Raw genomic sequence first — 16,576 nt, forward strand, 5'->3', positions numbered from 1 at the left:
TCTTTGATATTCCTCAATCCTGAGGGGAACAGGGATGGGTCAAGAAAGGGGATACAGTTTTAGATAGAGGTTAATCATAAACTATGCAGGGGAACTTGGTTTTAGGGGGACTCAGTTTCACAGGGAGTTGGATTCAGCAGCTGATGCAGAATGGAAAACAAAGTTGATTGCATGATTATAGTGGCTACATGTTGTCAGACAACAGCACAGCAGTGGCTTAGTTGAAATATAGTTGTTCCCAGTACACACACCTGAGAGAAATGTCATGCGTCCTCACAAACACTGAGTCTATGATATAGTAAATCAAATGACTACACATAATCATGAATTTCATGGGGCTCTTACTGTGATGCTCCTCAGTGTAGGCCAATAACATAAGCAATTCTGGCAAAGTCAAAATGATGCAGTCCAAATGCATGGCTGTTTGGTTTGGCTTATCTAAAGACAAATTATATGATACCTAAAGAAATAGATGAATTACATAGCCCCTATACTGTTGTCCATAAGTGTGATTTCTTCTTGCAGCTGAGTCTTTTAGAAGTATCAAGCAGCAGAAAGTTCACAGTTTCACACTGATTAACATTGACAAGCACCTGGAATGGTGCTATTCTTTATTGACAAGCACATAAAAATTAATAACTGAGCTGAAATGAGGGTTGCCATCCATTTATGAAAGTTTAAGGGCCTAACCGATATAAATGCTTAAGTATTAGGCTGCTACTCTGATCATCCACACTGAAGTCTTTTAGAGAATAGGCTTCAAAATACCAAGAAAGTATTTTTTTAAAGATGTTTTGACTGTATTAGCCAAAGGGAGCCCAATAGAAATGCTTACATTTAAAGGAGTTAAAAAAAAATAAAAGCTAAATGTATCCACAAGTCACTTTGAGCTGTTTACACATTCAACAGATATAAATTATAACTTACTTCACAGACCCTCGTGTAGAAGCTTTCTTTCTGAATCACATTGTTTTAGGGTCTGTAATAGCAAATTTTTAAATGCTCATCTTGAATGTTTGGGTTGGGTATTGGTTAAGTTAGATCACTCAACGATAAATGAATGAACAAAGAATGAATATTCATGGACATCGATTATATAGCAAGTTCTGTGCTGGCCTGAGTGACTTTAAATGACAGACTTTTTGGTAAGTAGGTAATTCATACAAGCAGTCCCGCATTGATTCCTGGAAGAAACATTGTAAAACTGATCTTTCTAAAATGAATTATGTAACCCTGTGAGAATAATTTTATCATTTGTGGTTGCATTTTTAACAAGGAGCTTAACATCACATAAAAGGATACTAAGGAACAAGCAAAAGACCGTTAACAAGTTTTTAAAGATGCAGTTAAAACATGATCAGTTAGAATAGAACATTTCAGTCCTAAGTTTTAAAGTAATATGGGCTTTGAATTTTGGGGAACAGATTTCCTCGTTTTATAAATAAACTAGGACTGTGACTTGTCTACAGTCATAAGGCAAAGCTGGGACTAGACACTTAGTTCTCCAGATCATGTTACCATATAGCTGTTAATATGTTCTCATCTTTATAAAAATCATACCCAATTGATTATTAGGGGCATTAGACCAGGGATTCCTAACAATTTTTTTCATCAAGCACTCCTTTAATATTGTATACTCCTGTGAAGCCCATGTTTTATAAGATCTGGCTACAATATACTTACATTTTTAATTTGAAACATGGAATTACAATTATATCTTCTAATCAGCCTAAATAAACGTTAACAAGAATAGATATAGTTCTAGCCCAAACAAAAATTTCCATTTGAAATTTTGAAACAATTGGAAATAACCCAGAGAACTCTTATTACCACCTTTACACAGACCCATAGAAGTCTGGGACCCCACACAGCTTTGAAATTACTGTCTTAGTCTCAAACAGCTTTTCAGGACATAGGAGATGATGCCTCCTTCTTCTGTAACAAGCAGAAGTATACTGTTGGTCTTCATTAATAAGTCTGGTTAGAAGTAATCATACCTATTTGTAGGAAAAAAGCTACAGGACAAGGTTCAGAAGCTAAGTGTTAGATTTAGCTATGTATCTTTGACTCTAATCTCTTTGGTTCTTCCTTTCAACTGTAAAAGGTATACATTTTTTCTTGTGCTCAATCTAAGATCTTGACTATAGTTTTGAGACTCTGAACCTAGTCTCTTGTTCACCCTTTTTTGTTTGTTTTCTTCTTTCCCTAAGACGATTCCTTTAAATACTGAATTTCTAAAGAGCAGAGTATAATTGTCTAAAGAAAAGCAGGCCTGTTAGAAACAATATGTGTGATGTAAGAAGTGTTCCTTTAATGTTCAGTCCTTTAGTGAACAGCTTTGTATAGCAAAATCTCACCTGCAAGGTGTCCTCAAGCTTTGTATAAAATGTGTGCTCAGCATGTTATAAAACAGTTCTGTTGAGGTGCATTTGGGTCTTTGGATTTGTGGTTTGTTTAAAGCACACTGCCATTAGCAAGTTTGCAGCTCGTTTTCTTTATGCTTTCTTGAAAAACATCAAAAGTTTTAAAAGGTTGATTTCAGTGCATGTGGTAGTGTTTTGTGTGTGATTCTTTATTCCTGTTCTAAACTGTTATTAACCACTGAAGTGAACCTTCTCCCGGCTTTGGCCTTTTGGTACTCACAGTGTATTCAGAACCTAATTACAGATTAGTCTATATTTGAGACTTTTAGAGCAAGTATCAGAAGACTCAAAAAGAAAATGAGAGTAGCAGTATCATTTCGTGTGGAGATAAAGAGACACAGAACATGAATGGGTGTCAAGTCATCTGAAGAAAAGAAAAAAGAGAAGGAACTCCATTCAGACTGACGGTTTATGAGTCGGGGATTATGGGAATATTCATGACTCAATCAAGAAACACAATGAATTGATGTTTGAAATTGTTCATCTTTTAAGTAAACATTGGGTGAATGGAAAGTAGACTCAGTATTCACTACATGTAGAGCTGGCTATTTCGGTGTAACAGAAATAGCAGTTTGTTAATCCCTTCCTGAGCTGGTTTAGTTTATCAGGTAATTCACAAATTTATGAGTTCTCTAGCTATAAATATTTAATACAGAATTTTAATAGAAAAAAGAGTTTGCTTTATAATTAGCATGCTAATCTGTACACATTCTGTGGGGAAGTAATTTCTAATGGTGAACAAATTAAATACAGTTAGATTTGAGGATTTGAAAACACTGTAATACTGAGACATTAATTTGGAAGGATCAGAAAGTAGAAAGTTTTAGTTGCTAACATTCCAACTTGATTTTTATGCATAATTCAGTTTTATGTGCAGCCAGATGGCATAGTTAATACACAAGACAGTGCTGGAAACTTACATCAGAACTTAAAATGAGTGAAATCAAATATGGAAAATTATGCTGCTTAATATTTGTAATATAACTTCCTTGTAAAGCATGGAATCAGTTTACTCTCCAAAGCTGTGTGCTTGTGTAGTCAGCATGTTTTACCCTTCTTAAATAAGGTGCAAAAATTAAGTCAAAGTTGTTTCCCCTACCCTCACCCCCGCCCTCACCGCGTACTGTGTTGTGAGACCTGCGTATTCTCTGTCCCATGTTGCTTACGTGGTTCAGGTGACCCGCCGGCTTCCCTTAGTCTTTGTTGTCAGCGTGTACCCTGCCTCCTGTTCCCAGCCTGCCCTAGCTCTTGGGGTCCTGGCGTAACATCCAGAAAGCCTGTCACGTGTTTGTTTGTTTGTTTGTTTGTTTGTTTTCCTTCTTGATAACCTATAGCCCTTCTCGTCTGTGCCATGTTTTTGGGAACTTCATTTATCAGGTATTTATTGAGCGTGCATAGTGAGTCAGGTGTTGTAGACGCTGAAGACGCTGAGCCTTTTGGGTCCAGTTGCATGCTCTTACATGATTCTCTTAAGATTTTCTCCAAATGTAGAGAGATCTGGTCTCCTCAAACAGTAATAATGTTCCTCTGAGTATGGTAGCATATTACACATTTTTTAGACATTCCTGGAAACATAACTACTTAGGAGGTGTTCAATAACAATTTCATTCCCTAATTTTTATCAGAATGTCTTATTTCACATAAAAGGTGAAACATATAACAAGCACACTTGAAATAATAAACACTTTTTTGGCTACATGTAGAATCTGTACAGTAACAGGTCTAATATGTGTTTCTAAATTGGAGGAATGTGGACAAGGCTGACTCTCCAGGCTTAATGCCCTCATCTTTGGCAGTGATACCTGCAGGGTTGTGTGAGAACCAAATAAAATGTGGGATCTGTAATCACCCAAAACGTAGTAGCCACTTACAGACTTACAATAAGTAGACAGTAAGCAAGGAATTATTCTCAAAGGTGAGGTATCACGTGTGTCCCCATGTTACTCCATTAAGCCCATGGTGTAAGTGAGGGAACCAGTGAAGAAATTAGTTTTTAAATTTAGTATTAAAAGGATACATTTATCACAATTACTCTGATCATAAAATACTGTGTAAAAATAGCTTTTTAAAGGGAAAGGCAATTTTTTGTTTTTTATATTAAAATTCATTTTTTAAGCTTTCATCTATATGAAAACCATTGTTTGTCTCAAATTTTAGAAGAATTTGAATTTGATTCAGATTCAAACACCTGCATCAGAGTGGCCCTTGGTCTCTTTCAATACAAGTAGATCTTGCTCTGAACAGTCTGTTGTGAGTGACGCTACTGTCCCACCCACTCACAGACAGTCTGTCCAGCTGAGCATGGAGGTCACTGACAGGGCAAAAAGCTGGATAGATCTGGTCCTGCCTGATTTTACTCAGATCGTGGAGCAGATAGAACGGGATTTCCTTTCTTCATACAGTACCATTTTCCCAAGTAGAAATAGTTCTCAGTGTAGAGTTTAGAGAGCTGCTAAGGCTCTAAACACTTGTTTTTGATTTTCATGTCTTGTGCTGTTTAAGCTAGATGATTTTTTAAAAACCCCATTCATTTCTAAAATTCTACGAGAAACAATTATAAAAATTCTTTTTCTCTTAATCCTGCCCCCTTTAAAAACTCTTCAACTGATGAGCTGTAATATCTAGAACTCTCTAAATATTTAGTAAAGAAAATAAGTGAAGCTATTTCTAAGCAACTAGATGGATTAATTTTAAATATAATAATTTGGCTTTCCTTTGAGAAAAGAAGTATGTTTACTGGTTTGACTGCTGGTAAAAAAAAAAAAAAAAGAAAATACGGACTACCAAAAAGTGCAGACTGAATTTCCAAGACATGGATTGGAATTATTTTTTCTAGTTTCTCTAGCTTAAATTTTTATATAGAAGGAGTTAATGCTGACTTTGTGATAACTGTTATCAGATTTTCTCAGTAAATAGTTTGATTAAAACAATAGGGGTCCCCTCCTCCCCTGCTTTTTTCGGTGTGTGTTAGTCTCAGACTAATACCAAGAGTTAGAAGTGCTAAATTACTGGGAAAAGAAGATGATGCCATTATGGTCTTTATATGCAACCATCGTAGGCTTTGTTAAGTTCCTGCATGCTAATAAGAATTTATAAAAAGGACAGTTTCCCTTTTTATTGGCTACTTACCACAAATGCTGGCTCACTCGTAAAAAGGGATACTTATATCTTCAATTGAAGGTTATTTATTTTTGACTGTAAAAGATATAAATGTTGAATATTAATGCATCTTATATGGTTTTTCTCTAGAGTGCTTTACAGTTTTGCCTCTAGATCACCAGGTTTGAACTAGTCACTTCACTTTAATTGATAATTTTCACTAACATGTTAAATTATGTTAACAGGACAAAAATATTAGTTACTGTGCTTAATATAACCTGTGTTTTAAAATGAGAGTTGCATGATTAAGTTAGCAATGAAGTAAATAAATTGTGGCTTTTTCTGTTTTTAGCACTAGGAGATTGACAAGTCTTGTGATTAGTTTGCATTTTGAAGAAAATTTTTGTATTTCAGAGAGAAATTGAACATCTATAAATATGAAAACCCAAAATCAAATAAAATAATGTAAATTTGTCTTCATTGGCTCTGGTGTTTTTAAACTTTCCTTTCTTCATTCACAGCTAGAAAAGCACATTTTTATTTTTTAAAGTGTTTTTGCCCTTTTCATGGTTTTATTTTTTCCATAGGTAACTTTTCTCATTACTTTATGCCTAGAAAGTCATTTCCCAATTGAAGACCAGTTATGTACTCACCTGTATTCTTTTTTTTTTTAATTGAAGTATAGTCAGTTTACAATCTTGTGTCAGTTTCTAGTGTACAGCATAATATTTCAGTCTTACATATACTCTTTTTCATTATAAGTTACTACAAGATATTGAATATAGTTCCCTGTGCTGTACAGAAGAAACTTATTTATTTATTTTATATATTGTATGTAGTATCTGCAAATCTCGAGCTCCCAATTTATCCTTTCCCATACCCTCCCCCCCGACCCAGTAACCATAAGTCTGTTTTCTATATCTTTTGGGGTTTTTTAATTTTTAATTATTTTTTATGTATTCTCTTCTAATTTTAAAAAGTGGTTTTATTATTTTATATTTTTCTCTGCTCCAGATATTGCTAACCATGAGTCCTTGGTTAGCTCGAGAATCTGAGAACTCTTTAAAATTCTATACATAATTTTATATATATATATATATATCTACTTGATTTTTCTGTGTAAGGATCCATAACTTTTATTAGATTCTCAAGGGGATCTGTCATAAACCTCCATCCTCCTCCCCTTTCCAAAAAATTGTGAAGAGATACTGCTACAATCCATTTGAACTTGATTTGGGTATAAGATGGTGTGTGGCGCTGAGGTAATTTCCCCCCTTTTCCAAAGTAAAGTATCCCAGACCCTTCATCTCCTGTGATTAGTGATGCCTTTGAAAATAAATTAGTTTTTAACTAATTTATTATCTCTTTTTATCTCCACAGAGAAAGTTAGGGAAATTCAAGAAAAACTTGATGCTTTTATTGAAGCTCTCCATCAGGAGAAATAAATTGTAATAAGTGAGTAAAAGTCCTATTACTACATTGGTACTGGCTAAACACAAAATTTATATTTTAAACTTACTTTAATAGTTTATCATCCTACTTAACCATATCCTACTTGCTCCTTAATAATAATTTTAATGTAAGTAAATAGTTTAAAAAGAAGAAATCTCTGACACTAGATTCTAAGTTTCATATGTATACTGTCCCTTTGAATAACTTGATTGCCTTGTGGCTAAACTAAAAGTATCTTCTAGAACTCGTGTTGAACAGAACAAAGGTGAACAAAGCTAAGATATTTCATAATATGCAGGTGGCTCATAGATTTTCTGTGTGTGAAGAATTGAATTGTAACTTTCATTATTTTAGTCCTCATTATTTGTATTCAGTGGATAATAATGTGTATGTTAACTTGCAAAGCTTTATATTTGGCTTGACTAAAATTTTTAATAATTGCTCTTAATCTTATTCTCTTATGTTTAAAAACATTCAAATAAACCATTTTTCTGTTTAAAGTAACTTAGATAGCTGTAGGTTTTAGGACTCTTCAGAATGTATGGGCTCTTGTCTAATTCTGTAGTCTGGCATTATAAGCTGTTCCCAGTAAAATAACTGCATATTTAAAGACTTCCCTTAGTAGCATAGTTAATTGTTAATTACTCCTGAAGAATTATAATTAGTAAGTCTTTTGCTTTTATTGAAGAAATTGAGAAAGGGAAAATGCTATAATTAAGACCTTGTCATTTATTTAAAATATTTAATTAATTACTTTATCTGTGAGCCTTACCCTGTAGGCAGCCTGCAACACAGAACTGAAAAGAATAGAAACGTGACAGATTCTCTCCCTTGCTGCATTCAGTTCAGAAGTCCTTAAACCAGACGACGTCCTTTCCTCTACTGTAGGGGCAGTATGTTGGAGAAAGTAAGCCAGAAAGGGAAGCACAGCTCAGACCAGCATCATTCAGAACCGTACACCAGCAGTGAATGAGAGGAATGAGCCAGAAAGCTTTATTTAGAGTGATGCTTTGTTACTTTGTTTTGTCTCTTTCATAAGTTAAGACAGATGTAGAGATATATACAAAAATATGTCTAGAAACTGAATATCAATCATCTTTACCACAGGCCAAAAATAATGCAGTGTTTTTAAATGTCTGCATTTGTAAATGTTTTATACAACTCCAGTGATGAAAATTTTCTTTTAAAACCATGAAGTTATGGTATCTTCCTCATCATCATATTTATTATCAGTAGTTAATGTTAGAAACATTTTGAGAGTCTTCTTGATTTGGAGATTCTCTTCTTCAGCACCAGAGTTTACTTGATATTTTTGTTTACAAATGTGGTTTTTTGGCAGGGAAATTCACAGAAATTCTATTAAAAATATAAAATACGTTTCTGTCTTTTCATGAAATAAGGAAGCCCAAAGCCAACCAGTGCTTTACAAAATAATGTTGTTTCCCTAAGCTGGTCAGTGTGACATTGGGAGTTACCGTTGCTGCCAGGAACATACCTTTTCCTGCCAGAGTGTCTGTCCCAACTGCAGGCGGGGCAGTCCTCAGAGCCAGGTTGTGTATAGGAAGACAGTCCCCACTTCCTTGATTTCTTGTCTGTATCTGCTCTTCCCAGCCCTCAGGACTTACAGCTCTGAACTGCTACATATATCTATGAACTGGACAGGTGATCTATGCTGTACCTTGCAAATCCATTGAAAAGAATCATTCTGGCCAAATGGTCACCTTGCTTCCTTCTGACCACTTAAAAAAAGTTACCAAATATCTTTAAGGAATAGTTTCTCGATGACAGTTTTAAGATGCATGGAGTTCCTCAACCTGACAGTTTTGAGTAACTATCTGATATTTCTGATACTTGCTGAAGATGCTTATACCCAACATAGCCATATGTAAAATCTTTCTATCAACCAATTTTAATGTTTTTAACTTTGTATAAGAAATGAATTCTAGTATTTTTTGATTCATACACATGTTTGATAAAGTTATGTTATATTGTTATGGTGGCTATTTTGAATTTAATAAAGCTAGCAAACTTAGACAGTTAAGCTTCAATGTTTTTATGATCATGCAATAGTAAAATTTACTTTGAAACTTTACACTTGTCTCCCCAGACCTAAATTTAATCAATAAAAATTCTGTTTATTTTCACAGACTCCTACTCATAATTACCTCTGCATACATCTGAAGAAAGAAAACTCCAAAGTCTTTTGTCCTGCCTTTTTTTCATCTGCTCTTCCACCTTTCTAAACATAAAATAAAGTCATGGGAAAAAATAATTTATATGTGTTAGAGGCGCTTGAAACATCAGCTGCCTTTTGAATGGAAGAACAGTGGAAATGACATTAACATTCTGTTTTATTGTACCGAAGTGACAAATTGGGATAATTTAAGCGGTGTGGCCATTAGGCTCAGTCCTTGAAGATAAGAAACTTGCTCTCCTGCTTGTTGTCTCATTTGTGGTGACACTAGTTCAACTAACTCACTAGCTGATGTTACTTGATGTCACTTTCTTTTCCAGAAAAAGAATGCTAGGTGTATTGAAATAAAACTTAACAGCAGTTTTCTAAAGGCTATCAAAAATTGTATATAAGATGATGGTAGCCCGCTGAGTTGTTGTCTGTATCTATAATGTTCTATGCCCAGAAACTATTTGACTGTGATAACTCAGTTTATTTATTTATCACGTAAAACAAAGCAAGTTAACAGAGAAACCCTCAAATACGTCGATTTGGGCTACAGTAATTCCATGTATATTCAGCAAAAGAGATTTCAGTTCTTCATTGACAGCTTAGAAAGTTGCCTTCCCAGGCTAAGTCAGTAGCAGCTTACCTGTTTGATTCAGTTGGTGTTTTTGTTCTCTGTCCATTTGAAATTCATTCATTTGGCTGTTGTACAATTGAGCTAGGCTTTCTGTTAACAGTGTTTTTTCACCTGTTGACAGAGTTATTGGATTGTGACACAGGATAGGAAAGATTAAGAATAATCAATTGACTAATTTTGTTTAGACTGTTGTCAAACATTTCAACTAGCCCTCAGGAAAAAGCTTTCTTTCATAAGACTGAATTTTTAAATAGAAATTATTTCAGCAGTTAGAATAATGTTGACCATCCTCCTCTGTGCTGAAGATTTAAAGGAAATATAAAGTTTAATTCATTGCAGTTCAATTACAATAATATCCTCACATCATTTTCATGTTTTTTACATAAATATTTTTTATTGGCTAAAGGACTTTAAAGCAAAGTCATTTTTGACTTTAAATGTCATTTTCATTTAACTCTGCTCTTTGCTGCCATTTCATTAAGCCTTTTTTATTCTAATAAAAATGCCCATTGTGTGACAGTTTTTATTTTCCAGTTTAATTTCAAGTTTTCTTCGAATTATGTTTTGGTAACAGTTCCCTTGCCACACCTTTTTTTTTTTTTAATTTACCATCAATATATATTTATTGTGATCTCTCTTAATATCTGACACTTAATATGCAAGTTATATCAGTCATATCATTGAAGGATATCACAAAATATTTCAGAAACTGAGAGTTCAGGACATACTTTTTTTGATCAGAAAAGTAGATCCACTTTTAAGCAGCTAGTAGCAATATACTTTGTTTGGTAGCTGAGTGGTCGAGAACATTTCCTGTGTCCTTTAGACCTGGGAGGGGGAAATAGGAAGAGGGTGGAGGGCCCCAGGATTGTGTACAAAGGTTAGGAGATGACATCACTGGTTAATTCCCTCTAACCAGTGCTGGCCGGTGGGCAAACACCCTCACTGAAGCCGACATCATGCATTATTAATTAATATTTTGCAATTATGAAACACAACCACTTTACAACTACAGATCTATTTCTAAAGAAGAAGGAATAGGACTGTATTTCTTTCTGAGAGCTATGGACAGGGGCAAGTGCCCTGAGCTGTATTCCTACAGATTCCCCCCAGGCAAAAGGCTGATGTTAAGTCAGTACTTATCACAACCCTTTGTATAAATTTAAGAAAGGGGTGGTCGGGTATCCATTTCTTTGAGATCAGTATTTGTAATTTAAATATATAAATAGATGATAAAAAAATACTATTAGAAATCCCATATTAGAGTCCAGATATTCCCCATCCCCCTCAGTAATATGACTTCTTTCATAGATTAATATTTTTTTCCCTTTATGGCTGTCTCAGACTAAGCATGCCAAGCCTCTCCACCCCTGCCCCACTGAAAGTGAAGTATTTATTAAATGCAGATGTTATTAAAAGAAAAAAAATTAAATTCAGATTCTCAACAGTAAACCCTGTGTTTTGTGTCTGTAGTTCAGAAATTACAGATGATTCCGTTGTAAACAAATCACTATACAGAAGTATGCAACTGTAACAAATGAAAACAAATTCAATATTACAGAAGTTAAATTCTAACTAGACCAGGAATCATTTGTTTTTCATGTCAGAATCTGCAAAGAATAGAGTGAACAGAGCTCTGTATGGAAGACTGAGTAACTGTAAATAGATTATATCTAGAATTTACTGGATCAGGGCATCAATTTTAAAAATCAGTTTATGAATGATAATGCATGATAGGAAACAAGCAGTTCTTACAGCTTCATGGTTAAACTATAGTTCAGCTGAGCTATAGTTGTAAGTGGAGCAACCAGCCTTCCCAAGTGGCTTATTTATGTTCTCTTTTATTTGTATCATCCCACCTTTCCAGGCTTTACAACAGCAGACTCCTTCCCACAAGTTGCCTCTGGATGGAAATGAATAGTGTAAAAATGAGTAGGGAATATTGCAGAAAGTGGTACTTCCTAATCGTATAATCTGAGAATTTTACATACGATAAGATACAGAGTGTAGGTTTAAAAGTTAAATTCCTTAACTAGTCGATTTTATTTTTATTTATTTTAAATGTATTTATCTGCAAAAAGAAATGTGGTATTTTAGTTTTTGATAAAGGGGATCAGAGAAATTTTTTTTTTAATTTCAGTTCTCTAAGCTGATATTTGCTATAGTTTCAGGTACTTTAGCAGAATGGAAATGTGCTCGCAAATAAGCTTACCTTTTGAATAATCATGGCTTTGTGTTTAAATATTTAAAACTTATTCTTGTTTTTACTTGTGCACTATGAATGAACTGTGTATTATTTTTAAAAACCTTCACACTACTTGTAGATGTAACTGCAGTTTATATTTTGCCTGTGCTTGATCTAAGGTCATCTGTGTAGATGAGTAATTAAAGATACTTAAATCATGTTATAATTCTGTTATTGGAGAGCATCTTTTAAGTGGTCTCTATTTTAATGAGGGAGAGAGAAAGAAACCTGTGCACCTAGGGTAATAGTTTGACCCCACGGTATAACCAAATCCATGGTCTAACAAGCCTCTTAATGTGGCTCTTCTCTGAACGCTTGAATTTCACATGCCTCATGTTTCACAGTTGTAATTTGTGGTCTAACAATGCTCTTTTCCATGTCTTGATACTCGTCAATACATTTTGCTATTTTCTTTGGTAGAATTTATTAAAAAAAATTTTCTAATTGCATTTGCTGCCAGGACCATCATTGTCATTAATGATGGTAACATGTTCAGTCATATATGAGGCTTACTAAAAAGTCATCATTAAGTATTAGAACTGGAAGATCACTTAATTCCATCTACCCTGTGATTATGAACTCCCGTTCCTTATAATTCCTCCCAGAACTTTGTTCATAAATGATACATAAAAGATTTGGTGATCATTAGATGTGTGAAATACGGCAGAGCATAAGAATGCCTTCTCCAGGATTCATGTGGTTGGCTAGAGTCAAAACTAGGAAAAGACTCAAAATCACGATTGCTTCCATAAGGGGTACACAGGGTCTGGAGTGTGATTTATTTCTGGTGAATAAATGGCGAGGCAGTCTTTGAATTCCTTTAGAAGTTTTGTAACAGAATATGTTTCAGTCATTTTAGCAGTTATTTCACTGTTATCAGCACTAACAAACCAATCCTCATGTGAAGCCCCAAAAGTAGGTGCATTTTAAATTGTTTTCATCCTTTGTGCAATTCAAGTTCAAAATATTCATGGAGCCAGAAAGTTTGAAGAGTTTACTTCCTGAAGATTTAATAGGGTAATTTATGTTTTCTTCTAATATTTTCAAATGATGAAGTAGTATCTTTGTCAAAGTGAGGTAGCTACCATATGCTTGTAAATAATCAGATGTATAATTATATTACAAAACGTGTTTTAAAATAATTATTGTTTAAATAAAATTTAAACAATAAAATACCCAATTTGTGATAACTAAGTCATAATTTCTGCACATCTCAGACTAAGTTGATAGATGTAGAAAAATTAAGACAGGTTCTACAAAAATTGTCAAAGATGAAAAAGCAGGATAGTGCCAGGAAAGTTTAAATGTGAGTGATCTTCAGCCCAAAGAAGAAAATTTTATAAAATAAGGGTAAGAAAAACGTGCATTGTAAGGCACTGGATTAAATGTGTATTTTAAAATGAGAGTGTAAAATGGGGGAGCGTATATGATCACCCTCTGAAAGTCTTGTGAGCTTTATTCACATTCTGTAAGAGCAGTGTTAAGGTTCATTTGGGATCAAGTCATTGACGAGGGGGTAACTACAGCTTTTAAATGGTTTTAAATCAGTTGTCCCTTCATTATTGGTTTTGTTTTGTCTTTAATTAAATAACCCAGGTGTAGGCTGGTCCCCATCCGATTATTTGAGGGAATGCAAAAAGTCATTTAAAAAAAAAACAAAAAAAGTAGGCCGGAGGCCCCCCTGAAGCCCACCCAGTCAACATGCAGTGACATTGCCAGCAGCCTCCACCGAGGCATGGCGTACAGTTGTGTGAAGACGACTAGTGACGCTGCTTAGAGTTCAAAGAATTGTCCGTTCTGCTCCTTACTCTTGGAGAAACTAAATCGTAGCAACAACATGGGGTTTTAACTTAGAATTGTATCTACTTATCAAATAATATGGTCATGATCTAACACTTGGCCAAAAGTTTGTGAGGCCTCTAACATTTGTAAGAAAGTATGTGGGGAATAAGTTAACTCCATCTTCTTGCTTTGCTGAAGTTTTTCTGGGAATTGGGCCAAATCATCAGAAAGCAGTACTGCTGGGACTACTTACTTTTATCCACTTCTTAATTTATCTAAAATGCCCTTAGCTTTCACAGACAAATACGATGTGATGCACCTATTTGAAGAAAATACACAGTATCTTTTTTGCAAAGGTAAAATCTAATGACATATCTCTCTAGTCACTTGAGTTCATTAAAGTAAGGATTACTGGATAATTCAGCACCAGCAAAGTTTCCCGGTGCTTCCCTTCTGTCAGAGAGCTCAAGATGTCAACTGTTTGTTTGCATCAGCTGCCAGGGATAAATTAATGCTGAAATTAATTTATCCCTTAAGGAATGAGCCTATTCATTTCTCTGCTCCCTTAGTTTGTGTTCTATTTTTGTTTTCAATCTTTTCCATCCATCTTAACACAGAAGTAGTCATGCATCATTAACAAAATGCAATACTTACTGTTTCTCTGTAAAGAAATGTGTTTGCTGGAGGGCTTAAATCAAAAATTCTCACACTTGCAGTCAACGACGCTCCAAGTGGTACACAGCCAATCCCTTTGTATGCTAAATATATATATAATTTTTTTCTACACTCAATTTCTAGGTAGTGAAACCAGAAGTCACCTTACCTATGCCTTAAGAACGCAGCACACACCTGCCTCCCCGCCGCCATGAGCGACACTAGCAGGAGGAGATGCCCGATGTGTGTTGGGAGAGGAGGTGCATAGACGCGCAGTCTGCGGCCCTTGCAGGGGTGGTACCACCCTAACTGAGGGCTTGTATAAAGGTCTCAGCGGCACTGAGAACACAGCAAAGAAGTGCACTGTCACTGGCCATGAGCTTTTGGGGAATCTATCTAGAAACCCCCCTGAAGCCTTTTTAATGGTCAGTATCCTATCTTGCCAAGGAGTGATCCTATGAAAACTTTTTGACTTCCCTTAAAATTTTGAAGAAAAGAACTCAAATTTAGAGCAAAGGAATCACTATGGCTTGTGTCATGCATTCATTATCACAGGCAGTAGCAGTTCCATTTTATAGATTAGGAAATAGGCTCAGAGAAGTTTGAAGTAACCAAGGTCATTGGCGTGAACAGCAACGTCTAAATTTGAAAACAAATCTGGTTATAAACCTATGCACTTTCCAAAATACGCTCTCTCAAAAATACTTTGAAGAAAATGAGCCTATTTATAAGATTGAGTATATTAGGGCACTGATACACCTAGAAAGTGTAGTTTGAGCTAACTTTACGGAAATGGCCCAGGATGGTTTTCCCTCGCTATATATAAAGGCTGTTGTTGCATCACCAGGGTGGAGGAACCAGTAGAGGTGTGGTTCCCTACAGGGTCCTGTGGGGCAAGACCGTACGGAGACTGGGGGCTCTAATCTCATGTCTATCCGGGCTGTAAGTCTTAGGAGTAAAAATGAGTCCTCTGCAACTTTTCAGCATGTTAATCATGTTAATTTTCCCTTTTTACCTATTAAGTTTCTCTGACTCTTTCTGAGTTACCCCAACTGTTAAGATACATTATTATTTTTACCCTAGTTTTCAAAACCTTGACTGAATATTTAATTTTCCCAAATTTTGACTGCCTTTTTGTTTCTAATAAATTTAACACTTGAAAGGAAAGCTATTAGCAGAAGCCTTTATAATTTCGACTGAAGTTGAGTTTCAGGAATATCATATTCTTCCATTTTCTTGCCCTGAGAGTTTTTCCTGTCCCAGGACCGTTAGAATGGAAATGGACAGCACTTCCCTGCCAACATTCTCAGGAGTTTCTCTTTTCACGTGTCAGATCCCCTCTAGTATGAGCACCTGGTTGAACATCCCTGCCCTTTGCTGCGTCTACTGTGTTGGAGGCTCTCAGTGGGAGCACTTAGCCACTCCCATTTTCATACATTCAGATTTCTCTTTCTAAATATCTGCAACATTTACATTCTTGCGAATTACACTAATTGCTCTGGTCATAGCTGAAGCAGGATCGCGAGACCATGGGCCCATTCATGTCAAAAGTACTGTTTTGTCACCGCAGCGGTGGATGAGGTATTGGGATCTGGTTCTCTGGGACAGGCGCCCCGTCGGTGTGGTTCGCCAGCTGTGTACCCTACAATTGGCTGGGCTTTTGATGTGCAGATACTACAAGTTGGTCACAAACTTGTGTACAATGGGCCTGTTCTGGTTCATGTGAAAATCAACATCCTTTTTTGTGTTCCCGGGTGACAGGATGCTACAATACTATTAGCATTTGCAAAGAGTGTGCTCTGTCCGAGGGTGTAACCACAGATCGTGTGCTGCTCAGTTTGTGTTTCTCTATTATGTGAGAGACACAAAGAAGCTGAAGGCTGGCAAAGGCCTGTCAGGTCTTGTAATGTGGCGCTCGACCCCCAAACTCCGCTTGGCCTCCGAGGGGCTCTTGTTCCCGGGCCCACCCCTCCCTCTGAATGGGCTCTGAGGTAGGTAAATGAATTCAGGGGCCGGTAGGCGGCGGATTCCTTTCTGACCTCATTCCTGTACCATTTGTTTGCAGGCTTGTAGGGGGAGAGGAGGACATTTTGGAATCCTTTGTG

The 16,576-nt window shown here is 35.8% G+C and overlaps 1 protein-coding gene across 4 annotated transcripts in view; it reads left to right on the forward strand.

Annotated features, from left to right (window-relative positions):
• The window catches only part of OPA1 (OPA1 mitochondrial dynamin like GTPase), an 84,475-nt gene extending 71,295 nt beyond the window's left edge, over positions 1-13,180 (forward strand). For all 4 annotated transcript variants that reach the window (XM_010994377.3, XM_010994379.3, XM_010994378.3 and 1 more), the window contains 2 exons: positions 6,903-6,977; positions 9,122-13,180. In XM_010994377.3, the coding sequence (XP_010992679.1) occupies positions 6,903-6,967 (65 nt within the window). In that variant the 3' untranslated portion in view covers positions 6,968-6,977; positions 9,122-13,180. The remainder of the gene's footprint in view (positions 1-6,902; positions 6,978-9,121) is intronic.
• Positions 13,181-16,576: the final 3,396 nt, after the last annotated feature.

Source organism: Camelus dromedarius, chromosome 2 (assembly GCF_036321535.1).
Source record: "Camelus dromedarius isolate mCamDro1 chromosome 2, mCamDro1.pat, whole genome shotgun sequence".
Lineage (NCBI taxonomy): Eukaryota > Metazoa > Chordata > Mammalia > Artiodactyla > Camelidae > Camelus > Camelus dromedarius.